This window comes from Tetrao urogallus (genome assembly GCF_951394365.1).
Source record: "Tetrao urogallus genome assembly, chromosome: Z".
In the NCBI taxonomy this organism is placed as follows: Eukaryota; Metazoa; Chordata; class Aves; order Galliformes; family Phasianidae; genus Tetrao; species Tetrao urogallus.
In genome coordinates, this window is record NC_136816.1 from 42,203,934 (window position 1) to 42,229,971 (window position 26,038).

Below are 26,038 nucleotides of genomic sequence, written 5' to 3' on the forward strand. Positions count from 1 at the left end.
TGTAGATGGAAGGAAAGAGTTTTTGTTTTGCTTGTAGTTCTCACTGGTCCAATCTGTTAGCAATAGATAGTGAATTAATCTCCCTAGACAGTCTCTTTTGCCCATGACAGTAGCTAGTGAGTGATTTCCCTGTCCTTATTGGAACCCTTGAGCCCTTTTTCATTTAATTTTCTCCCCTTCTTCCCTTTAATACAGAGAGTGAGAGAGTGTAGTAGAGTTTGGTTGGCCATCGGGATGAAACCATTTCAAATAAATCCTTCAGAATGGATGTTAACTGGTGTCCTGCCACTTTGATACAAATCTACACAGACAGCTGGAGCTGTTGCAGAGAATAGCAAGCCAGTTTTCTGGAGGCTTTGCTTTCATTTATCCACAGAGAATTGAAAATTTATTTATTTATGTATTTCTGAAGGAAGCATCAGTTTTGGTAATATAGCTTTGCGTATACTTAGCTAAAGGTTCAGAAATACTGACCAGTATTCCTGCCAGTTTCCATCTGCTTCACAAAAGGACATGAATGTTTACTTTGAGAAACTTTTAGTCACTCTAGTCCCTAAAAAATCTAAGTAGATGACCTACAAAGAAAAGATTCTAGGAGAAATAGCATAATATATCAAAATTATAATGCAGCTGAACAGCTTTGGATTTCTGATTTAGATCATCAAACTATAAATGAATACTTCCAGTATGGTAAGGCATGTATCAGAGTTTTACGATGTCCTGTTCAATGGAATGAATAATCTCCAGGAAGCTGCTGCCGAACACATGCTTATTCCAGAAACTGCAGCAGTTAAGTAACAGGCTAAGACAGCTGGGTTCAATTTAGGTTGAGGATTACTTATTCAGTCAAAAAGATAAATACTGTTAGGCCGGTGAAAGCCAGCACTGTTATTAATGAACTCAGTTGCCACATTCAGCTTTTTTCTATTTATAAAACTTCTAAAAGACTGTTTTTATTGGGGGAAAAAAAAAAAAAAAAAAAAAAAAGAGAAAAATACAATTTCTAAACAATAGTTCTCTCTTAAAAATAAGTACTATATTGAACATCCTGGATTAGTATAAATTGAAGAAATTATAAACACACGTACTTGAAATTTTCGACTTCTTTGAAAACTCTTCATACAATCATTTCCTACATTTTAATGTGCAATTGATTAATTGATTTGCTATTTTCTGCCTGAAATTTTTTGCAGAGGGGAGAAAATCTTTATGGTTGGACTTTTACAGATCATGGTAAAATTCCTTTCCCTTATTTAGCTTGTAAATACATTATAGAAAATAGCACTGTGAACCAAGCATGGGTGTATTATCTCAGTCTATTTTATTTTCCAGCTATCTCAATTTCAATTTCTATCTATGCATTTTCCATCAAAAATATCAGTTAATTGTTCTACACTGACTACATAAACAAAGGCACTGCAAGATTCTCTCTCATATTTTCCATAGGACACCTGAAGAAATATTAATTGTCAATACACATCCTAGGATTCTACACAATACAGTTGATAGGGTCAAAGTCAAAATCACTACCTATTCTGCATCCATTTCTGGTTTTAGCAATACTTTTGAATCAGAACATGGTAACTGATACTAAGTTTTGCTGAAATACTTGAAGACAGTTTATGGTGAAATGCATTTCTCAATTACACATGTGTCTAGCACATAACCACAGATCTTCCCCTGCTTTTTCTAAAATACGTTTTAGGGTGTAGGACTTATCCTTTCAAAGATAAGTCTTCAGAAACTCTTGACAATGCAGAGAGAAAAATGACAAAAATGTTGCAGAAGTATCACATCGCTTTCTTGCATCATACATAATTATGTAATTATCTGTAGAAAATATCGATGATTTTTCTTTGTGGGTATGTAGCTTTAATGACCACATCTTTTTCTGTGGACAGAGCTGCTTCTTTGATTTCAAATCTCCACTCACTAATAACTTATATTTTATTTCTTCACATAATCATGATCATTACTTTTGGGATATCTTCTCTGAAAAATATGTATCTTCATGCTCACACACTTAAGACTTGTATTAACAGTATAAATTAACAGGACAGTGCCTCCAAAATCCAGGTGCCTTAAGTACCCAATGCTTGTACACAATACATATTTGTGTTGTGACTTGTAAAGATTACACATACTCAAGGATGAAAACAAATATTTCCACTGTTATTTGGTTTCTGGATCTGGTAACTAAATTCAAGGCAGTGGAAACTTTTCATATATGCAGCTGTGTGGGTTTTAAAAAAAGATGAGATGTCTTGTTGGTAAATCCCTTAAGAGTTGGCCTTAACATCCTTAATAAAACTCCACATGAAACGGAATGGATGTTTCTACAGAAATTGATAAATACTGGTCCTTAGAATAGCATCACAGCAACATACATCCCATGCATCAGTAAAGAGCCAGCCCAAGACAAATGAAGCCCCAAGCCTGCATTTGTGAGACATTTTGTAACGTACACATAAGGCATATATAGATTAATATAGCATGTAACTAAGTACAGTCTTTGTATCAAGCAGATAGAAACAAGTACATTATACTGCTTTACCAGCCAGCGATAAATCAATTTAGGAGGCCATCGGACAATGCAAGCCCAAGAAGAGCTAGTAAACCATAATTTCTGTGAATAGATGACCTCAGATATAGGATCTGCTGCATTTGTCTCTCAGGACACTGTAATAATGGTGTTATGTAAGCACTGTAATACTCTTAAATCAACGGGAAAAGGCCAGGCACAGGGCAAAGCATGACTGTGTACCTTGCCCCCCTCCTCCCTCAGTGCTATAACTAAAATTAGCTAAGTCAGGGCCTGACTCCATGCTGTGCGGAAGATCATGAAGAGGCTCACAGCTGCCTGTCCAGGGTTCACCTCATATGCTCCTGTGGCACTGCCCTCTCCTTAGGGATAGCAGCACCAGCCCTGCCCAGCTGGCCCATTCCACAGCACAAGCAGAGTCTCTGTACCTGTTTGCATTGCAAGCACTTCCAGTACAAGCCAAAGTGAAAAAAAAAATGCATCCAGGAACAGGAGCATCAAGCGTGGATGGTGGCCTTTACAATTTTGTTACAACTTTTCAGACAACGAGTATTGCGCTAACATAGTGCTCTGCTTCCTATAAAGAGACTCATGCAAACAATCAATGTAGTTCTTGAAGAATGAATTTAAGATTTTGGCACAGTTGCTTTGAGTTCTGCCAGGAGAGAATGTGTTAATTTGTGCTACTAACACAGCCCCAGCACATTTGACTATTCAGAGATGAGGATGAGGACAAATCTTCTACTGCAAAAACATGTTCTAAATACAGCTTATCTGGTATCGATTGACTTCTGTCGATGGAGGATTTTTTCTGCTGCCATTACCTCCGGGTTTATCCCAGTTTGAACTAACCATAGATAAAAAGAGAACAGCATATTTCACAAGGTTGGATATAAAGATTCAGCTCTGATCCTCTAATGATGTTCTTTCTATCCTCTGTCTCTGCAGAATATAAACCAACCACAACCCCAGCCAGTGGGGCTTGGGATTCAAGATTAACGTGAACTGTCTTACACTTCTAGTCATGGATGTTCCTCATTTAGCACTGAACAGCCAATCACAATAAGAGATCACCATTAAACAGGGGCCAGAGCCAAGGACTCTAACTGAAGCTACAATATCCTTCATTTATATGCATGTAAAAATGGAATTAATTTCCTTACAATGAAAAAGTGAACTTTTCAAGATACAGTCTTGAGTGGAAAGGATGCTCATTTACAGCCAGAAGCACAGTGAGAGGCAAAGCAATACTGCACAGATCTCCATTGTATCCATGAATCCACTTAGGAGCAGTCTTTACCAGGCTCTAAATCCCCAAGGACTTCTCCTTCCTAGTTATTAATAGCGAGAAAGTGAAGGAATAGCAAGCTCAAGAAATTGCAGCTGTGTTTCCTGTATCCCCAAAATGCCATATCTGAACTGCAAAGCTTTATTAATATTTTATTATTTTGCATAGACACGAGGCTTAAGTGGAAAATAATAATAAATACACTGATGACATCACTGTTCTTCTTGGGCAGTTTGACTGTACACCACTATTCAAAGTTCTTTCATTCAGCACTGAGAATATGTAAAATATTAAGATAATTTTTTCATGTAGTAAAAAGCCATTTTACTTAGTCTGCGAGCCATTTTCCAGCTACCAGCAGATATTCAGATCCCCACGCTGTGTGTCTGTGTTACCAGGTGGTCGAGTTAGAATAGACTGCTCATTACATGAGATGTCCAGGGAGACTGGTATTGAAACAAAAAATACTTCATTTCTAGCCAGTCTATCTTCTTCTAACTACAACTGATCCTCCTGTCACTCAACTCCATTTCAGTTTTCCACAATGCTTTCAACAAAAGAAAGGATCCAGCCCTAAATGGCAGTAAAAGTTATTTCAATTTTCTGTGTCATTCAGTAAGTCAGCTGATGATCCCAAATTAGTTCCAAGAATGTACTGAAATTATAGTGAATAGTGGTTGACAATAAAGATGCTATGATATGGTGATGAATAAAGAGGGCCAGTAGCTTAAACTCTTTCAGAATCAAACCATAAACTTAAGCTTAAATTATTCTATGATTATGCTGAGCTAAGTGATCAGCATTCTTTGGGCCACCAGAAAAAAACCTGTTCTAATACCTTGCACAGAGTGTGAATGTAGAGGACCTTCACACTAGTCTCTCCTAGCACTTCAACTCATCAACAGTCTAATTTCCATTGTTTCTACTCAAGTGATTTAAAAGAATCTAGAACATCAGATCATCATGATAGCATAACTTGCCTTAAAAAACACCACAGACTTTCAGAAAAGAAATAATGAGATTTGCATCCAAGCCATCACCGTTTCTAGCCTGGCTTTAAACAAGTTGCAACAACTGATGGGTGGCAGAGAGAAGGTTACTAATTATGCCACCCCCATTGATAACTACATGAAGAGGAATGGTATACAAAACACAGGCACTCACAATAGCCTATTTTCTTTTCTCATTTCTAGTGAAGGTTGATGCTAGCAGCTAAGACGCATTCCCATTATGAAAACTCTGTCAAGATTTTTTTCTACCTACAGCAATAGTCAGCCAAGCTTCCGTATCTGCCTGTTGTCACATTTCAGACAAAAAACAAAAACAGAGGACAAACAACTTAGAAAATTTGTGTTTCAATTTTGTTCCCCATCTACTCTGCACAGGTAAGAATTAAACCCACAAGCACTTGGATCAAGCACTTTTTTCCCCACTGAAACAAGTGTTTGTCATCTTTGTAAACAGCCAATGGTGCTATTAAAAAAAAAAAAAAAAAAAAAAAAAAAAAGCAAAACAACAAACAACAAAAATCCAGTAAATAAAAACAAAGAAACAAATATGCTCTGCTGAAAATTATGACAATTTTCTACTACTTCAACAGTATAAATTAGCAGAGTTGGCCTGTTTTATTGTTAAACAATTCTGAGTACTTAATTTATGAGAAATTTATAATTCCATCAAAAAAGAAAATACAGTCTACATAAGATAAAAAGACTGAAGAACCAAACAGTGAATGCCAAGCTGACAAAAGAAATCCTGGTTCCCATTAAATTTCATCAGACTTCACCATCATGGCAAGAATCAATCTTGAGTGATAATACTATCACCATGACCAGCTTATTTCAACAAGGACATCACTACAACTTTTTAAAGAAAAGCCAATGTCATAAATCCTCCCTCCGCAGCACCCCCAGCATAAGAAGGACAGAGCTGTTGGACTGGGACCAGGGGAGGGCCACAGAGGTGATTGGAGGGCTGAAATTACTTTCCTATGAAGAAAGGCAGAGGGATTTGGGCTTGTTTACATTGGAGAAGACTCTGGGGAGACCATATAGAAGCCTTCCGCTATCTAAAGTACGTGAAGGACTGCAGTAATAGGACAAAAGACAAAGGTTGAAAACTAAAATAAGGTAGGGTTATATTAGATGTTAGGAGGAAATTGTTTACTCAGAGGTGGTGAGTCCCTGGCACAGGCTGCCCAGAGAAGCTGCAGGTGCCCCATCCTTGAAGGTGTTCAAGGCCAGGTTGGATGGGGCTCTGGGCAGCTAAGCTGTTGGGTGGCAGCCCTGCCTATTGCAGTGGGTTAGAACTGGAAAATCATTAAGGTCCCTTCCAACTCAAAGCAATCTATGATTTCATATTGTTACTTTAGCAAACACTCTACTTTCACGTATGATTGTGTCTTCATGCACCATGAAAGTGGCTACAAAAAAAGAATCAGATTTATATTCTGGCAGCTTACTGCAATTTAAGTAAGCCAAGACAGACTTCTCAAAAAGTATGAACTTCTTAGTGTGTGCTTTTAATTTCTGCAATTTTGTATTTATTTCAATGCCTCCTCAAGATCAGCAGCAAAAATCACAAAGGGAAGAGGCAAGAGAAATACAAGATTTCCTTCAGCTTCTGTTTTGCAGTAGACATTTAAATTAAGTCTGAGTGGAAAATAGATGTAAACTAAACAGTGTTCCAGTGTAAGAAATGTAAGAGAAGACAGTAGACAGAGTTCCCCATAGACAAGCTTTAGGCTGAAATAAAATAAAAATAAGAACTGAGAATATAGGCAGCTTCCCTTTAAGGAGAGGTCACATAGGAGTAATATGCTCTGGGACATTGCCACACAACACACTCAGTGCAGGAAACAAAACACTTGACTAAAAGTACTCCCTGCCAAAACAGGCATCACTGTTCCAGTGTCACCGATCTCTGCAGAAGTAAGCACAATAGAAAGAACAGAGGAAGACTCAGTTTTCAAATCAGCAATGTTATGACGATGCCTAGAAGAATTATGACCTTGTAACGTCCCACATATATTCACCATTAATGGCCTGATGTGAATTTCACAATCAATGCTCACTTTTCTGCTGAACATGCTTTTTCTGTATTTCTTCAATTGCCAATGCTTAAAATAAAGTCTCATCCAGAAAGCCAACAAAACAATGAACTTATATTTCACTGTCTCATTTGAAAACATTTTTGACAAATGAAGTAAACTTTTTTTCATGGACTCATTTAACCCTTAGTTTACTGATAATTTATCTGTTTAACTTAGCAAGTATCTGAATAGAATCATTCAGTTGGAAAGGATCTACAAAGATCGTCTAATCCAACTGCCTGACAACTTTGAAGATAAACTAAAGTTAAAACAAATTAATGAAGGCATTATTCAAATGCCTTTTCAGCTTTTGACTGACGTGCACAGGGCATCAACCACCTCTCTAGGAATGCTGTTTCAGTGTTGGGCCACCCTCGTACTAAGAAATTGTTACAATGCCCAATCTGACCCTCTTCTGGCACAGCACTGTACTGTTCTCATCCTGATGCCAGTTCCCAGGAGCAGAGGCCAGCACCTCCCACAGTCCTATTTGGATTTGGAAGAATATAATTCTGACAACAGCAACGGAAAGAAAAAGCCATCCATACTTACTCTATGGGGACACATGCTTTACTGATTTTGAAAGTCCTGAGCTTTCCATTACCTTGAAATTTTGCAATTTTGTTTAATATTTTCTGAAAAGCTCCTTACCCTGGAAGCAAATGAAAGTTTGAAAAGAAGTGTTTCATAAAATTTTGCAGCAAGTATTTGGTGCCAGAACTTTTTAGAAGCAAATATGAGTACCCAAAGGTTCAGATAAAAAACAACACAGAAGTCCAAAATCATCTTCAAAATTTTGTATTTTCAATAGAACTTCTCAGTATTGTAGTGACCCACTTCGTCAATTCAAAGTGTTCACAGTTGTCCACGCTACGTATGAAAATGCTTGTCTCATTAAACAGTCAAAACTTACAACTTCAATGTGTGACATAAAATATTTACCACTACTTCAGAAACCACTTTCATCCTTTAATTTGTATCAGGATACTGCTCTGCTTAAGTCCCCTCCAAAAAGCCTGCTAATGTTCATTCTGATTCTATTCACTTCTGTCCTTTTGTTTGTGTTTGCAGTGGATACAAGCACAACAAAAGCACCACTCTTCCACAAAATAATCAAATACTGTATTACATCTCAGATATGTTGTGCTGGTCAGATGGAAGCATTAACTTATAATTTTCCCATACCTACCACTTCATTTAAAATTCTGCTCAAATTGCAGTCTGCAGATTGCCAGAGATGGAATGTAGTTACCTAAAAATCTCCTGTTCTGCCATGTGAAAAATTGGAAACATATACAAAACTTTATGTTCCCTTTGTCAGCGTATAATGTGATCATCCCCATGGTGAAGAGTGTTTGATACATAATCATATACAGATCTGCAGTATGGGGATGTATTGCAGTAATCTCACTGCAAGTTCCACAAGGACAAGTAAAGCAGAGAAACTAGGAATGAAAAAGGCTTGCATGTCTATGGGGAGACACTAATTGGATTCCAGAATTTTAAATCCGTCTCCAAATGCAGAGACGCAAAGAGTGACTCACAGGCATTTCCACAGAGCATGCAGAGGTGAAATTAGCTGGGAGGATGAGGATATTATGTGAGCAACAGAACTGGTATAAAAACAAACATTTTTGTTTTGTAAAAAAACAAGTGCAAGTAATGTATTTATAAAGCTCCTAAGAGCTTCATAGATCCTAAGAGATGACCAGGACCAGAACAGAGGAACAGTTAATTGCCAAGTACAGCAACACCTGTAAAGCAACAAACTGTCAAGGCATCTGAATGAAAGCAGGCAAAGCTGTGTCAGTCTCAGTGACATAGCTGCTCTTCATGATGTGACTCAAACAACCCAGTGGTAAAACCATGCCTGCCAAGTTAGCAGTGCATGAAGGAAATGACTGGGAAATTCTTCCAGTGTTTTTTGCTCTCACAGACAAAGGTTGAGTACTTCACGCATATATAGGATGCCACTCAGACATGTCTCTCTGTAGTTATTTCCAGCATGAGACAGAGCAGACTGAGGGCAAAACAGTCTCTCTGTGCTGATATCTAGACACATGTCCTCCTCGTGTCTGTTCTCACTTAACCATTCCACTGAAAAAACACAATACAATTTATTGTGGTTGAGGTCTATGGACAGCTCTCCACAAGTGATTATTTAACATTAAAGAGCCAAGAATTAGTTGCAATGATAATCAGTGATGCCATTAAGTCTTACGTACAGAAATTTATAATAGTCCTAAAAACCACAAGTATGCTAAAAGAAGAGAGCTGTCATGAAGGCTATTTACAGAGCTACTGATAAGCATTACTTGTGCAGTATAACAATAAAGTAAGCACACCACACATCTAGTATTCAATTTTAAATAAGATTTACTGGGAGGAAACAATAAATAAATAAATAAATAAATAAATAAATAAATAAATAAATAAAGAAAGAAAGAAAGAAAGAAAGAAAGAAAGAAAGAAAGAAAGAAAGAAAGAATGAAAGAAAGAAAGAATGAAAGAAAGAACAAAACAAAACAAAAAAACACTAGAATGATCTAGCTTGCACGAAAGGGCTTTCTGAAAACCTTGAAAGTCCATACAGCCTTGAAAACTTTGACATCTGCATGCCCCCTTCAAGTCTATAGAGACACAGAGAGACATGCAGTGAGATATTTATATATCTCCTGCAGTTACTCCTATACAGGACATCATCTTATTCTAGGGATACAAATAACATAAAGAAGACATCCCATGACACAGAGAAAAAGACATCAGAGCATTGTTAAAGGTTTCTTCACTCTGCTTAGCAATATGTTCAGGCTTCAGGACATCCTGAGCTCTGGGAGTTAGCAACACCAGTAACAAACTCAAGATTACCAAATGGCAAGATATCTTATAGATTCATAAAACCTATTAGCAGTGAATTTATGTTATTGGAGCTCAGTGCAAGCACAGAAACCACAGAACTATAACTCAATAAAACTTGTCCCAAAAAAGCACAGATGTGAAAAGAACAAAACAAACAAACAAAAAAACAACAACCAAACAACCGAACAAACAGATCCAGAGCAGCAGGCCCTTACAGTGTTTCAGGAACTGGGAGTGAGAATGTCTCTTTTTAAATGTTTTGAGAGAAACCAGTACACTGTTGTTTTTTTTCCTTTAACATCTGTGGCTGTTTTAAGTGTTTATGATGCGTCAAAGTAGTAACTTTTTTTCCTCCTGAATTTCAGCTTTTTTTGGTTCTCATAAGTACTTGTAGGTTGCCATCTAGACATTTAACCTCTATCTCTCATGCAAATCAATGATTAAACAGGAGGTATATGAATTTAAATTAAGAGAGAATATTTCTCACAACGTATGTTAATAGAGCTGTAAGTTCCTTGATAGATTAAAATATTCCTGTTCCTACGAGGAACACTGGATATCCAGTGTAGATAAAATCCATCAGGTCTCCAGCCCCACTGAATAGGGCAAAATCTTAACTTATATCCCATGGAAAACAGGAGGCCTAGCTCTGGTAGAAAAACTGTATCTTTAAAACAAGATATTTAAAATCAGTAGTAAGACAAAGGAATAGCAATTTACCAAATAGAAATTATATCACAACAGGTCAAGCAAGATCATGCTCCACTGTACTTACAGGGTAAATGCACTGGTTGCATCAGTACATTGGCTCCATACAGGGACAGACAAAACAATACATAACAGCAATAAAAACCAGGATATAGGCATTTGCCTTAAGGTCCTATTTACAACAGTCATCTTTATTGGCACACCAGGAAATGAGAAATTCACACAGACTCCTCACTAGCTTGCAACTGGTCTTTCACTGTCACAGGTCAGGCAGCCATGTGAGCCCTGATATCTACATTAGTTGGCCTAAGAAGTAAAAAGGATCCTTAATCACTCTTTTTCTGTGCACCTAGATGAAAGCTGAACAGTAGATAATCCTAACAACTAACAAATTGTAATACCCAACAGCAGCCCAAGCTTTGCTGTGAGTTTCTCTCCCTCTTTTGCATTACTTTTGTTGCATTGATATGCCAAAACTGTGTCCTCTGCTGGACACTCTATCCTCTGCACCAATTGGTCAATTCTGCAGACCCATGCCTATTTCACTGCATCACTTGCCAAAGTAGACATAGCCTTAGAATTTCAGATCAGCAGATACATCACTCAGCGTGAAAGAAAGCAAGAGGGAGAAGTATAATCATGCTTCAGTCAAAGTTCTGGCACATATTTCAAACTGGAACAGCTCCCAGAGGAGATAGATTGACAGGAGACAAAATGGCTCAAAGGAATTATTGCAGGTCTTTGCAAAAGTTGTCATCTGCCTCAAAATTCTTAAGATTAGATTTATCCTCAAAAGAACCTAAAATTTAAACTTCGAAATCACAAGAATTTACAAAAGAGATAGAGGACATTACTATTAATTTTTAAATGACTCAATTCTGCACTGTTTTCTTTGTTTGGTTATATATGCTGTATAAAACACCATTCAGAAAACAGCTTGTTAAAAGTCACTCCTGAACATTTGAAATATAATAAGCAAAATAATACAAATTAGCAAAATTTAGTCAGCTAAATGTTTTGTAGTTGTTGCTATTGTTGAGTAAATGTATGTGGCATAAACATTAGTGATCATCTCTTATTCACCTAGCTAACTCCATAGTTCACTTCCAACAAATTTTAGGAGACAAATTTGTGGCATAATGTTTCAGTTTTGAGTATGCATTGCTTGCTTCCAGGTCCTTTGATATTAGAAGATCATTGTCTACTTTTGTGAATTGATCTACCTTTTAAATACCATGTTTAAGAATTGATCCATACTATGCTGTTTTATAATCTAGAGCAGTTGCTAAAGACAGAACTCTTTTTTTTAATATGGATATACGAATAAGGTATAATAAAGTATAAAGACGAACACTAATCTTCCCAGTATTCAAGCCAAATACGTTCTTCCAAAAGGGTCAAAGGGACACAATTAATTAGTTACTTCTCTTAAGTTCCAGCTCCTTGATGACATAGAGATGCCTGTAGAGTAAACCAGGTTCCACAAATCCTGCCAGAAATATCATAGGATGGCACTGAAAAAGAGGTGAAAGTAGCTCTTCCCTGTCTGGTGCTCAGTGCTCACTTTGCAGCAGAGACTTGTATGAAAAGGATTACTTGGGAATAAAAAGGTTGCAGAGTAGTGCACTGAAGAAAAGCTTCTCCTGTTGGCCAAGCCTAGTGAGAACTGGAACAGGAAACAAAGTTGCTGTAACTACAGTTTGGTTTCTTTAACCTTTTTTTTCCCCCACTCATTCCTGGGCTTTTGCGATGGAATCAGTTATAACAGAGATCCTATCTCCTTCCCTAAGGGCTTCCTGACAGTTGAGCACAGGGAAGCCAGAAATGACTGCTACTCTTCTATTCAGTGTACAGAAAGCAATGCCAGCCACAAAAGTGAAAATGGGGCAACAACACTTCAAAGCACTTCTAGCTCTCAGCTGGGACTACAGTGGAGCAAGGTCACATTATCTCATCCAGGATTATTCATAACTCTAAGTTTCAACATTGCATGTCTTATATTTATGACCTCAAAATCACTGTGACTCTCTTAGAGCAATAGTGGAGACATTAAGACAGAAGGTGGACACTGCAAGATACTGCTGATGTCTAATAGATACAGTCACAGTAAGCTGTCCTACAGTGACTCCGTGCCTGATGGCACTGTAGAAAACAAACAAACAAAAAAAACACAGTAAGAATCAGAGCTTCCCTCATAAACTCTTCTGTAACAGTGTATTGCTAATAAGCTTCCTAAATCCAAGAAAGCAAAGGTAAGGTCTGGTCCCACTCCCCATCCTTGCTGGCCTGCTACTGCCTTCTCCTTCCCATGCTCTCAAAAGCTCAAGGATTCAAGTAGGCTTTGCCTCCGGTTTAGCAATTGCACAGGGTTGTTTCTTATACTCCTGATCTGATCTTCATTCTTTTACATAAAGCTCATTTAATATTCATGGCTTCTCTCTCAGCTGCTTAATTTACCTTCCTAAACTTAATTTTATTGCAATAAAAGGAATTAAGATTTTAAAGGAAATACGATTCTTGATAATAATTATTTTACAAAGTTTGAAGAACATTTCGAAAAGAAATCAAGGAATAAAAAAAGTCTACAGCAGTGAACGTGCTTAAGTTCATGCAGATGAAGAAGATTCCCTGGACACAAGTGTAGTTAATCTGCAAACATGTGAGAAAAATATGGAACTGGAACAGTCTATTTTATTGAAGCTTCATTAAATTTTCACTATTCCCTTACTCCAGCGCACTGAGCATGGAGAGACGAAGTCCTTCACAGGATGAAAGTAAACAAGGTGTAACAGCACTACTTCAGCACATGTCAAGAGAACTTAGTGAGTCTGTTTCGGCAGACTGCCTCTTTTTCATCAAAGTTATTACAAATTCTATGTACCTAACTTTAATGTATGATTTGGGAAGCTCTCTTATTCTCAAAACGAGAGGTGTAAATCAGCAGTTAACTTTACAGAGCCCAAAATTACAGCAAAGGAAATGAGTCATCAACTAATTTTCTGCTATACACTGTCAGATATTTTTAAATTTAAGACCATCAACATTCTATTTTATATATATATATTTTTTATATCTTAGGATAATACCAGAAGTCATGAATCAGAACTGGAACCCAAGCATACCCAGCTGCACGCTTGTCTAGTATACTGGCAATGTGCATCAAGAAACACAAAACACCAGCTCATGGAGTTGAGGCTTTCTAGACCAGTGATTAACAGAAGTATGTGTAAGGGGGCTATAGAACATGGTCGTTTATGGTAGGCACAGATCAGCACAGAACAGAAGGATAGCTCCTTTTCTGAAGAGGCACTAGAAATTTTATCTGCACCATTTTCTCACACTAAAATAGCACAGTCTTCTTGCTGCGTGAGGGTCATGAAGAAGCAAGAAAAACTGAGACAGTCTTGTCCTGACTCACACAAAGTCATAATAAACCAAATACTGTACTTTGCCTTTGCAGCTTACCTAGGTATTTTCAGTACCTGGCTGTACATCTGGCCTTAACACAGATGCTATGGTATTTCACAGAGTCAAGGGAAAACACTAATGCAAACAGTTTTGACTTCCACTAATAATCATAAGAATGCATAAAAGATTTCAAGCAGGCACTTCGTTCATCACAAGCTAGCAGAATTTTTAACAGCACTGAGGAAAACTGTCATGTGCTTAAGGACTGCCACCCTGTCTGGGACAGCAAACTCACTCCTGGGGAAGGAAGAAGAACAAAAGTTACACAAGGCTTACTTTCCAGTGACTGTTCAATATTTTTTGTTATAAGAGTATCCACAGATTAGAGCTCTCCCATATTCTCTTTGCTTTTCCATATTCTTCCTCCCCAGTAAAACAGGAAATTTGGAAATTATAGGTTTATCTTCTTAGAAACAATGTCAGCTTCTTCAGTCTTAGTCCATTCTTAGTCATGTTTGATTCCACGTGCACTGACAGACACCATAAAATCCATACCGACCTTTTCAATCTATTGGTTTTATTCATTTTATCTGCGTGTTTTTGGAATAGTGGCCATCTTGTCTTTTGTGCTGGAACACCACATATTGTCATAATGCCCAAATGAGGAACTGATGACACTGAATACAGTGCACTAACAAAGCAACTCCAGTCAGAGTTATCTCCACAAATCTGAATAGATTTGCCTCAGCTCTGTTTTTAAAGCTTTCTGCTGAGAACTTTACTACTCTTTCAACCTCATTCATCTTCATTTCAGGAATCTTACTCCCACCCATATCCACAGCTAAATAAAAACTACAATACTCTGAAGAGAACACCAGAAGCTCTATAATCCATCTCAGTCACCACAAGGATGTATATATTTTTTTTGCTTTCAAAATGCAGCTATTCTGAAACATGCCAAGCCAGATATTTGAGTAAGGATTTGACGGTTTTGAAAATCACAGGTCCCAAATCATCCTATTTAGAATTATTTTGAATTAAGACACTGCAGAATAAAACGAAAAGCTTATCTGCCTTTCAGTATCAGTGGTTCTTATTCTAGTGAGAGAACCCTATTCCTAGCATGCAAAGATAACTAGGCAAGACAAATTGGTTAATAGTAAAGAATGAAAAAGTATTTTTCTGCACTGAACAAGAAAAAGGTTAAAGATTTACACATTTATTTAAAAAGTATCCAAGCTTCTCTCTGCTTTCAGCAATTAAGTCTTCCTTTCCTCCAGAAATTCATATTTTCCATGTCTGTTCTTAATACATACCAGAGGTACGGTATATCATACATACTGCCCACAACAGTAACAACAAAGGATCTGCCCATATGTACTACAATATTTTTTAGCACTTTTGTGGAAAGATTTTCCCTCAGACTCAGAAATAAATTGTCCAATTTTTAAAACAAATAATAAATAGAGGTAACATAAGATCCAGCTAGCCTTCCTGAAAGACAAACTTTTGTTTGCTTATGCTAACACATAATCCTTCAATTAGACTCCAGTCTAATCAGTAAACTATGTGCACACGTGGTTGTTATGCATTTTAAGGCATATTTCTACATTCAAACTTTTTGGTTTCTAAACAATATTTGCATATAGTTGAAACTTCCTTATGCTGCAGCTGTTTTAAAAGTTCTTATTTCATTTCAAATAACAGGAAATAAAGTCAAATCCCTTCTATTCCTGGCCAAAGCAAGAAATGGGATCAGAACACTTAAGACCAGCTTCTATGTAACCAAACCTCCTTTTACTTCATCTAAAGCCACGGACAGCTTTTGTTTTAGTGCCAAGTGTAGCATTCCTAAAGAAACACAAATTTAGCTGGCAAATTAATTGAGAACAATATACCATTTGGTCATCTCTAATGCCTTGGCCAGTAATATGCAAATATCCTGATGCCAATGAAAAGGATGGGGCTTGATTTGTTGTCTGCATTTCCAAACAGTACCAATTAAGTAGAAAAGACTGGCAGGAGGAAATCCATCCATCCTCGAGTTATATTTGTAGAACTGCAGTGCTTTAAATCTAGTCCTTAGTTTATGATGCCATAACTTTCCAAGACAGTCTAAGTGACTCATCTAGTAGGACAAACACTATTTTTGACATTCATGTCTTATGAATTATTAACTGGTTTACTGCATCTAGATTGATTTTGCATGAAAAGGAAATCTTGGCACATTGTTGAAGACTGAAAATTGAACAGACTAGAATAGAACTCAGCAAAAAATTATGCATTTGGCTAATGATGTTTGAAGGACCAAGTGTTAGTCTACGAAAGTCATAGAAGATGAAATCAAGAAGAGTTTTCAGGAGAATGTTCTTTTTAGGATAGAACAAACAAACGTATCCTGCCATTCTACCACGCAACATGCCACCCCCACCCAAAAAAGTCAAGTCCAACTCCTGGCTCCACACAGGACCACTCAAAAGTCAAACCCTATGCCTGAGAGCACTGTACAATCACTTCTTGAACTCTGACGGCTTGGAGCAGTGACCAGTGCTCTGGGGATCCTGTTCCAGTGCCTGACCATCACCTCAATGAAGAACCTTTTCCTAAAATCCAGCTTGACCCTCCCCTTACGCAGCTCTGTGCTGCTTCCTCTGGTCCTGTCACTATCACTAGAGAGCAGAGCTCAGTGCCACCCCTCTGCTCCCCTGGTGAGGGGATTCCTTCAGTCTCCTCTGCTCTGAGAGCCTTCCTTAGACACTTCCTTAGAAATTTTATGTTTTTTTCTTATATTGCAGTGCCCAGAAACACATAGTGCAACACATAGTGCTTGAGGTAAAACTGCACCAGAGCAAAGCATCTTTTCTCACCCAGTTGACAGTGCTGGGCCTGATGCATTGCAGAAGAATCTCTTTTGGACTGTGTTCTGCCATCACACTATTTTGGCTGCCATCACCCTATTTCTGGCTTGATTTAGCAGAGGGTAGTTAGAGTTAGGGTAGCATGGCTGGACTCAACTATCTTTAAGGTCTTTTCCAACGTGAGTGATTCTATGATTCTACGATTCCATTTGTTGTGGTGGCACTTTTCCCCACAGAAACAAAACAAAAATAATGCTCCATGCTGAGGTCTTAAAGTAGAAGAATAATTAATTCTGTTCTCAGTGCTACTGAATTTGAACATTGACTAAATTTGTTAGCACAAAAGTGAAAAATATGCCCAATTTCAAAATGTCCAGTTAAATTATCTTCACATCTAAAAACCTTTTGCAGCCACCAGTACACCATCTAATTAAACAAATAATTGGCACATCGCACATCATTTCAAAAATAAAACTACAAATCATAAAAACACATAGAGACTGCCATCATTTCAGAAATGTGTGGTGTAACTACACCCTCCGTGCCATCAGAGTAGGCAAGAAAGGTGGAGAAAGTCAGCATTTTTCTCTGTTGAGAACTTCAGTTTACAAGAACTCAGTACGATATCTCAATCTGACAGAGAGATTTCAAATGCAAGACAGATGACCAAACCAACCCAATGTAAATTGCAGTAATATTCCAGTTGTTCTGTGGCTAATTAACTCAGCTAGTGCTATCTGTTCTTAAGAAATATGGATCCACCCTACTAGCCCTCTCCTGCATGACATGCCTGTTAGCTGAACCAGAACCAGCGGATTAATTTGTCATTCTTTCAGGAGGTCCTCTGGCATCACCTCAAGCCTCCTTTACAGGCTGCTGCTAGCAAGGTTACTCTTTGTTGTGGTTTGGCCCAGCAGGTGGCTGAGCACCACACTGTTCGCTCACTCTCTCTTACCAGTGGGATGGGGGATAGAATTGGAAAAAAAATGTAGAACTCATGGGTTGAGATAACTATTTACTAAGATCGAGGAAAGGAAAAATATAATAGTTATGTGTCACATATATATATGACGGTATGTGAGAAACGATGCAGAAGCAATTGCTCACCACCCCCCCAACCGCTGCCTAGCTGAGCATCCCCGAGCATCAGAAGAGAGATTGATGAATTCCCACTCCCTCCAAAACTCCTTCCTCTTGATGTCATACTGTATGAAATATTCTTTTGGACAGTTCAAGTTAGCTTTCCTAATCCTGTTCCCACCAGCTTCTTGAACCCTTCTGAGAATGGTCTTGGCTCTGTACAACACCGCTTAGCAGAAACTATAAATACCATAAATGCACCATAGCAGACACCCTGAAGAAAACAATTTCACCCCAGCTGAAACTAAGACACACTTGTTGCTGCCTCAGAAGCACCTCTACTGGGATCAAATAGCACCGTTTCTTTGGTGGGTGCATGATGACTTGAAAGGCAGGTGAGACCAAACCATTGTCCCTTCATGTGGCCCATGCTATGCTGCAACAACTGCTTCAGTCAGTCTCAGTCTAAGTAAGAGGATTCTTTTTAAAATGCTATTTAATTGTACAGATATGGCCTCCAGCATGGGCAGAAGAGCATCATCTGTATCAAATAAATTACAATGACAAATCTATGAATCATCCTGTCTAGGACTGCCACAGTATTTTCCACTTACACACACACAAAAAAATAGAATTACACTCAATTTCAAAAAGAGTCACTTCTTCTCAATTTTCTTCCATAAAGACCTACAAGGAAAAAGGGAAAACTTGTGAAAAACACTAACACAGTAAATGTGAATTTCCATTTTTTTAATCTCCTCTCTGGGGTAAACAAACAAACAAACAAACAAACAAACAAAAAAAAAACAACAAACTAATAAAAATTTTAATTGCTATCACTTCTTTGACAAGCTGAATGTATTCCTGTAAGATCTGCTGTGACCTCAAGTTTAAAAGAAAGCCACTCTTTTTTCTCCAAGATTAAGTGCTGGGTTACATAAGAGTGGAAGGTAATTCTGTGTTCGCATCATACAAACACTGTGCTTTGGCTTAGTGCTCTTTCGTCTGCATAAAGCCTTACATTTAAGAGATGATCAGCAGCACCATTGTCCATTAGCAGCCAGAGAGAAGAAAATGAGAACAAGAGTAAGAGAAGTTTCTAGAAGGCAATACAAAACAAGACCTTCTGGTTCAAGGAAAAGAAGATGTCGGAAGCAAGTTTTGATTGCCTGCGAAGGGAGCCATAGGTTTGCTTAATTCCAGGCACTTAGAACCAAATGCTGCCCATTCACAACTCATGTTTACTCAAAGAGCTGCAATAGCTCCCTGTGGTCAGCAAGCCGGATTTCGAGTGCTCTACCTCCTGTCAAGTTTTTAAGGTCAAAGATTTCACCAGCACACTTACAACATCACAACAGCTTGTGTTCAAGCTCCTTCAGCTTTCAGTCTCCATTAAAATATGCACAGTCACCCCAGCACCTCACTTAAGTGTTCACATAGCACTGCAGAATCTTCTGCAAAGTAACATCTGCAAAGTCCATTTCTATCAACCGTGTATACACTGCTTCAGTGCTTTTTATGGAATGCCATTAGCCCTTGCTAGTCACAAGGGCACATTTAAATCTTAAAGACACGGCTGTGCATGGATGACCAAGAACAGCCCACTCTTCCTAATTCCTCGCTGTGTCATTCTTTCAGTGCAGATGAAATCAAAATAGAAAATACAATTCCAATCCAAGTTATGTTTTGAGCCCAGCATCCACAGATATTCTATTTCTAAAGACCAGTGGGAGCACTGTTAATCATCCAACTTTATTTGTATGTACGTACAAAACAATGGAAACTGCATATATCAAGTGGAAAGACGCAGTGATAAAATTTTATTTAGAAACCAGCTTATTATCAAGAAATAATAATAATTTTTGAAAAGCCGTTACGTTTTTCACATACTAAGTAGCACTTCTTCCTATTAGATTAGAACCAGAGTTAGAAACTGGAACAGACTGTTTAAGCCATCAACAACTCAGAAGGGTTATACAATAGCCAAGCAAAGGGTAATTTAGATTAAGGTCAATTTTTCATTCTTTCAATTACATAATATCAATAAAAGGACATGTGGGAATGATGCCAAACATGAATACTGTATCTGACAAACAAGCTACAGCGCACAAATAGAAGGAATTTCCCTATTCACAGTTGGAAATATTCCCCTCTCTAGATAATTACATAACTTTCTTAAAAATAATTCTTTATTTCTGGATCAAAAATTTGCTCACTTTCCTTGACCTACAAGTGTACCACTCCAAACTGAGAGAAAATAGAGTTCTCGTAGTACACTGTCCTCTAAGAGATTTCAACATCTAGTCTGAGCACTGTCCTCAGAGCCATGACACCTTACAAAAATCTCTTTTTCCTCTTTCTTTCATCTGCTCACTTGTTACACCTTGCAAAAGATAGAGGCTTCTTAAGTCCAATATATGCAACACAAAGTGCAATAGCTCCACCAGGAAAAATACAGTAAAAAATACGGTACTGTCTAGCTTCTCAAACTTATCCATCTACTTCTGCGTATACGGGAACTAAACCAAATTTCATGGATAATGTTGAGAGGAGACATGAAAAGAGATAAGCAGACACAGTGTGAGTTCAGTCTCAGTCAAAGTAAGTGGGAAAAGACAGATGAAGTGCCTTCCTTGGAAAGGCCTAGGCTGGCAAGCATGAACAGCTCCTGCTAAACACAGAGAGATACTCAGGTTTGTATTATAGAATATGGGGCCGGGTGAGGATTTAGGAAAATAATGACATTGATATATCACTACCCACAATCTCTATCAGTAAGAAATAAATGGTGTAACAACTGGGTAGTTGCAGTTGAAGAGTTCAACAGGGGCAGAAGACATTACGTTTCAAGAAAGGCTGTTTTACTCACAGCAGTGGAAATTATTTATGTACTTCACAAGTTTATATGGTTTCATGCACTCAGAAGGTTTGCCGCACTCTTCCTAATAAGCAGACACTCTTACAGTACACTTTTAATCCACAGGCTCAGTGTTTTCAAATTCTGCCTCATCTCTAATGAGGTCTTTTTGCAAATGAACAGTCATTCCCACTGAACAGCAAATTCCCACTGAAGGCCAGAACAATTTTGCAATGCATGAATTCATGCATCATAGCAGAGCAGGGAAAGAGTCCCATTTGCTCCTTATTAATCAGTGGGGTCAGTCTCACCATGCACTTTACAGGCTGCCTTGTTAAAGAGGAAAGCATGGTACTTTCCACCTAAAAGTCTGATTCTGACAACTCTGTGTTTCTTTACAAAACCTATGTGGCAACTTGCTTTAGCAGGGGAAGTGGACTAAATGATCTCCAGAGATCCCATCTAACTCCTGCAATTCTGTGATTCCCCATGAAATTATCCCAGTTTTGACTGTCCCTCACAAGAACCATATTACGCCGTGAAAGCAATCACACAGAACTGGAGTTCTTGATATTTTACAACGACTCTCTTTACATGCCCCAGACTGTCAAATCTCTACCACCTAAAGCCATTCTGGCAGGGTTAACACCGCCCACAAACCTGCAGGTTGCAATAACCTCTCCATGCTGGCATAGCACTGATGGCAGAGCAACTTGCATGCCCAAAGGAAAACTGACCATTTAGTAGTACAGCATCTAGCTGCTCATTTCAGAAAAAAAAAAAAAAGAAAGAAAGAAAGAAAAGAAAAAAAACCCCACATAATAATTAAAAGTACACTGAGTAATGCTCTTAATTCAAGGATGACAGACTTGCAGCAGCACAGTTAATAGGCAAATGTGGTTATATTTCTTCCTTAGATGTTCTGTGGGCTACACACATAAACGTGCAGTCTAGCCTGTTCAGTACTTCTGCATTTGTCAGTCTAGTATCTTGTAATTTTGAAGGAGTGTCACGATTACAGACTCATTCTTGTTTTCACAAACTCAGGAATATTTGTTCTAAACTTTATGATGCTGCACAGAGGTAAAACCATCAATATTGTTTTCTAAAATGCAAAAGGGGTGAACACCCCATTCATTCTGTGAGGAGCAAAGATACCACCTGCTTTCCAATGATGTACTTCTGCAGCAGTTGGTGCAAGGAATTTGACAGACATTAAGCTCTTCAATAGGACTTCTGGTAAAAAAAGTAGCATTTTTTAATGCAGGTGAGCCTGACCTCTCACAAGTTTATATACATATATACATATATATATGTGTACATTTGAAATCAAAACACTTAGCAATAAAACAATCTAGACATACAAGTCATACAATTGCAAGTTCTGCCAGTGGCTTATTTCTGATAGAAAAACATTTTTGTAACATTTAAATTGTGACACGTATCTTTATGCTTGCAACTAAAACTGTATTCCATAATAATAATATTGTATACTCATAATGCACTTGTGTGTGAGAGGACTACTAATTTTACAGCATTGAAGGAAGAAAGAAACAAAATGAAAGACTTCCAAATGCTTTACTGGATTAAAGGGCACATCAGAAATAACTTTGTTACAGGTGTGACTTTGACTGCAGTACAACTGCATCATACACATGTTCTTTCATGACTAAGAACAGCGGGAAAGACTCAGTCTTCAAAACTTCCAGTTTGTTTCGTCCCATCTGGGAAGCTCCATTCACACTGGCAGTGCCAATTCACACTTCACCTGGGGATTAATCCATTATCAGAAGTATTTTCCCCGGAGTAAGGACAGCACAATCAAGGCCTGGATTTCTCACTTATGCTGAAAACAAGCCAATAAACAGATCTGTCTTGCAACCTACTTGTGAGTCATTCTCATACATGAATGTGTCTTCATGCCCTGCATACAAACAGTCTGTGAAAGTCATGGCTGGGCCCAAAAATCCCTGGGTCATCTGATAGCTGCTAAATCTGGCAACACAAATGTACTATTTTGGCTCCAGCCAGCTAAAACTCTTCTTTCCTTCTACATTACAGTACTGCTGACAGTCTGTGTGAGCATGTCATCTGAAGGACAGAGCAGCACTCACAGCCCTTCTGTACGAGGCTCACTCCAGAGGGGATGTGCACCCCCACTGCTGTGGAGTTACACTCATTAACTTACACTAATGGTGAACTGAGACACACTACTAGAAAGAGAACTTTTCATTGCCTACTTCTTAACTATGGAAGACACAGATCCTGCAATTCTTACTTATTGGTATGAGAACTCAATGTAGCACTGATGATTCCTGGGTTTGCAACACCACGATAGGTAGCAGGGAGTGATAAAATGAAGTAGCAGCAGCAGATGGACACTGCAGCACGCTTAACCGCTCCTTACTGCATCTGTCATGAGTACAGCAGGCTTCTGTGGAGACTGTTTTACCAGTGATGCAGCATAATTTGGTATGAAAGGTGAGACACAATGTCACCCTGCTCCTGCATGGGCCTGTGGAGGACTTGGCACATCCCACTGCACTTGTAGTCAACACGGGTATGGTATAATTGTAAAGACAGCAAGAACTAAAGTTGGGACAAATTCTTGTGAAAAGGATCATTCCTTTAGGCACAATTCTCCACAGTGCAACAACGGATGAGATGAAAGAGAAGAGATTGATGAGAAAGGGAAAAGCGTAGGTGTTGAAAAGGCTGCAGTATCTGCAAGTCTGCACCTAGGGGCTGCTTACAGCAACATACACTGCTACCTGAAGATGCAGTGACAATCAGTGAAAATTACTAGGAGTTCTGTACTTACTTGCAAAGAAAATAATGGAGCCTCACACCAGTCTCAGACTATAGTTTGTAAATTAGAATAAATTCCCCTGGCTTCTATGAAACCATTTTGGATTTATCTAGGGATACAGATAAGCACATCAAGTCCAAGCTCAATTCAGAAACTGTACCCTTACGGACTACACCATACAGCTTCTGCATTACGAAACAAATCGAAGCCGGGTGAAGCACCCATCCTGACCTCCTTGCAGTAACACACCATGCCTAAAGCAACACGACCAAATCTCATTATTCAGATTTTGCCTGTACCCTGAGTGGGTCGGGGGGGAGGAAGGGAGGGGAGAAAAATAATTTTTAAAAAGGTCTGATTTAGAAAGCCAGCCTAAAGCCATGCCGACGGAAACCCGGCGCGCAGCCCGCAGAACGGGTCCGACGCCCACTCGGGCACCTGCCCTAGCTGCCCAGCCAACCCTGCGGGATCGGCACCTGCGCACCGCTCCGCACCGCGGTGCGGCTGGGGCGGCGGGGCAGCCTGCGGGGCACTTCGTGGACCGCGCACTCACGCGAGCCCGTGTATGCTCACGCACCGCGCGCACACACACCACATACACCACGCACACTCGTGCACACTCGTTCACAGAAGCGCCCAAGCGTGCCCGTGCAGCCGGGTACGGGCTGGGCAGCCGGACCCAGACCAGAGCCGCGCACCGGACTGCGCCACGCATCCGCGTTCCACGCACCCGCGCACGGCCCTCGCGGCGCGGGGGGCCGAGGCGGTACCTGGGTCGCTTTATGGAACTGCTTCTTGAGCCCGGCCACCGACATGGCGAAGGCGGCGCGATGCAGCCGAGCGGAGCCGAGCGGTTCCGAGGAGCGATGGGGCCGGGGTCCCGCCGACGAGGAGCTGCTGCCGCTGCCCGCTACCCGCTGCTCGCAGCCCCGCGCGCCCGGCGCTGGGAGGTGTCAGGCGGCGGCCGCGCTGCGGGGGCGCCCTGACGTCAGGGAGGGCCGCACCGCCTCCTCGCGCGGCCCCGGGCCGCCCCGCCCCGCCACCGGCCCCGGCAGCGCTGAGCGAGAGCAGCCTTCGCGCGGCTGGAGGCGGCGGGCTGCGGGATTCTGCCGGCATCCCGAGGGCCGCTGCCGACGGTCCGTCCTGTGCCGTTTGTTTCTCGTCCCGTACGGCCCGTTCAACTCGCCTCGGCTGGGGCGCGGGCAGGCGGCGATGGTGGACAAGTAGACCTGGGACTGGGTGCAGGTGCTAGCGTGCCGCTTCTTCAGGCCTGGCTGGCCTCCGTGGGACGATGAAAGCTCTGGTTCCTTGTATGCCCTCAGTATGTGTGTTCTTCTTCCCTTGCGATGCCAGTGACACCCGGGCAGCCAAACTTACAGCCTGCCCCACTGCTGGCACGCTGGTGTGACTGTTGGCTTGAAGGTAAAGAGCATCAAACCCAAATAAATGTCAATAACGTGTGCTTTAGCAATTTGGTCGGACTAGCAGAACAGTAATTAACAGTCATTGTTAGTTCTGCCAGGAAAAGCCTAAGCAGTGCAAGCAAGCAGTGTGATCCAAATGTAACAACTCTTCTTTGCAGGCTGAGCCAACCACTGCGTATGTATGCTGCATCTCAGCCCAGCTGGGATGAAAGATTGCATCTGCTGAAAGCAGCCATGCTGCACTGGCAGCTCCATCCCTGCTAACAACCCACAGCAGCTAGGTAGTGCAGTTCACAGGAGATAGGATGGAAACATTCTGAGAAATAGCTGTAGCTGTTTCTAATCTGCATGTGGACTTGCCACAGCGTTAGCACGTATGCTTGGTGCACCTAAAGCAAAACAGGCACTGTGTAAGCCTATGTATCACCTTAGCCCCATGAGGTGTGGGACAGCGCTGTCTCCACAGTGCCCAATTTTGAATCATGGTTCTGTAAGGGACTGCAGTAGGAGAAAGGACTGTGAATGCAAGTCACATCAGTGCTTTCAGAAGTATCACCAGCGTTGTTCATCATAGAGAGTGGCAAACAAAGAACATCCCTGTGCTCATGGGGAGCAGAATGGAAGAATGTAATGGCCTCCTCGTGGGCACAGTAGGAGGCATTTGCTTCTGATCTAGTCCAGCACCAACAATGAAACACGTCCATTCATTTTAGTATTAGTATTATTTTAGAGGATGAACTTTGAGACCGTACAGAGATGACAGGTGAGGAGTACAAGGAAGGTTCTTGTGCTAGTCATAGAATCATAGAAGATCCTGAATTGGAAGGAACCCACAAGGATCACCAAGTCCAATTCCTGGCTCCACACAGCACCACCCAAAATTCAGACTATATGTCTGAGAGTGTTGTCCAAACACATCTGGAAGTCTGGCAGTTCGATGCCATGATCACTAATCTGGAGAGCACTCCTCAAAAGACTATTCTACAGTTTGTTAAATATTTTGCATGGGAATTATATAACTGAGGGACAATGTGGTCTGCCACATCCAGTTCGTGGTATGCAGAAGTACGTGGTGTCATTCTCTAGATATTGTACCCCTGAAGCTCCCATTGCA

The 26,038-nt window shown here is 39.9% G+C and overlaps 1 protein-coding gene across 1 annotated transcript in view; it reads right to left on the reverse strand.

Annotated features, from left to right (window-relative positions):
- SH3GL2 (SH3 domain containing GRB2 like 2, endophilin A1) overlaps nucleotides 1-24,315 on the reverse strand; it is a gene marked incomplete at both ends in the record, with an annotated part of 84,397 nt that extends 60,082 nt beyond the window's left edge. Inside the window, one exon of the mRNA XM_079548566.1 lies at nucleotides 24,271-24,315. Within this exon, the coding sequence (XP_079404692.1) occupies nucleotides 24,271-24,315 (45 nt within the window). The remainder of the gene's footprint in view (nucleotides 1-24,270) is intronic.
- Between the last annotated feature and the right edge of the window lie 1,723 nt (nucleotides 24,316-26,038).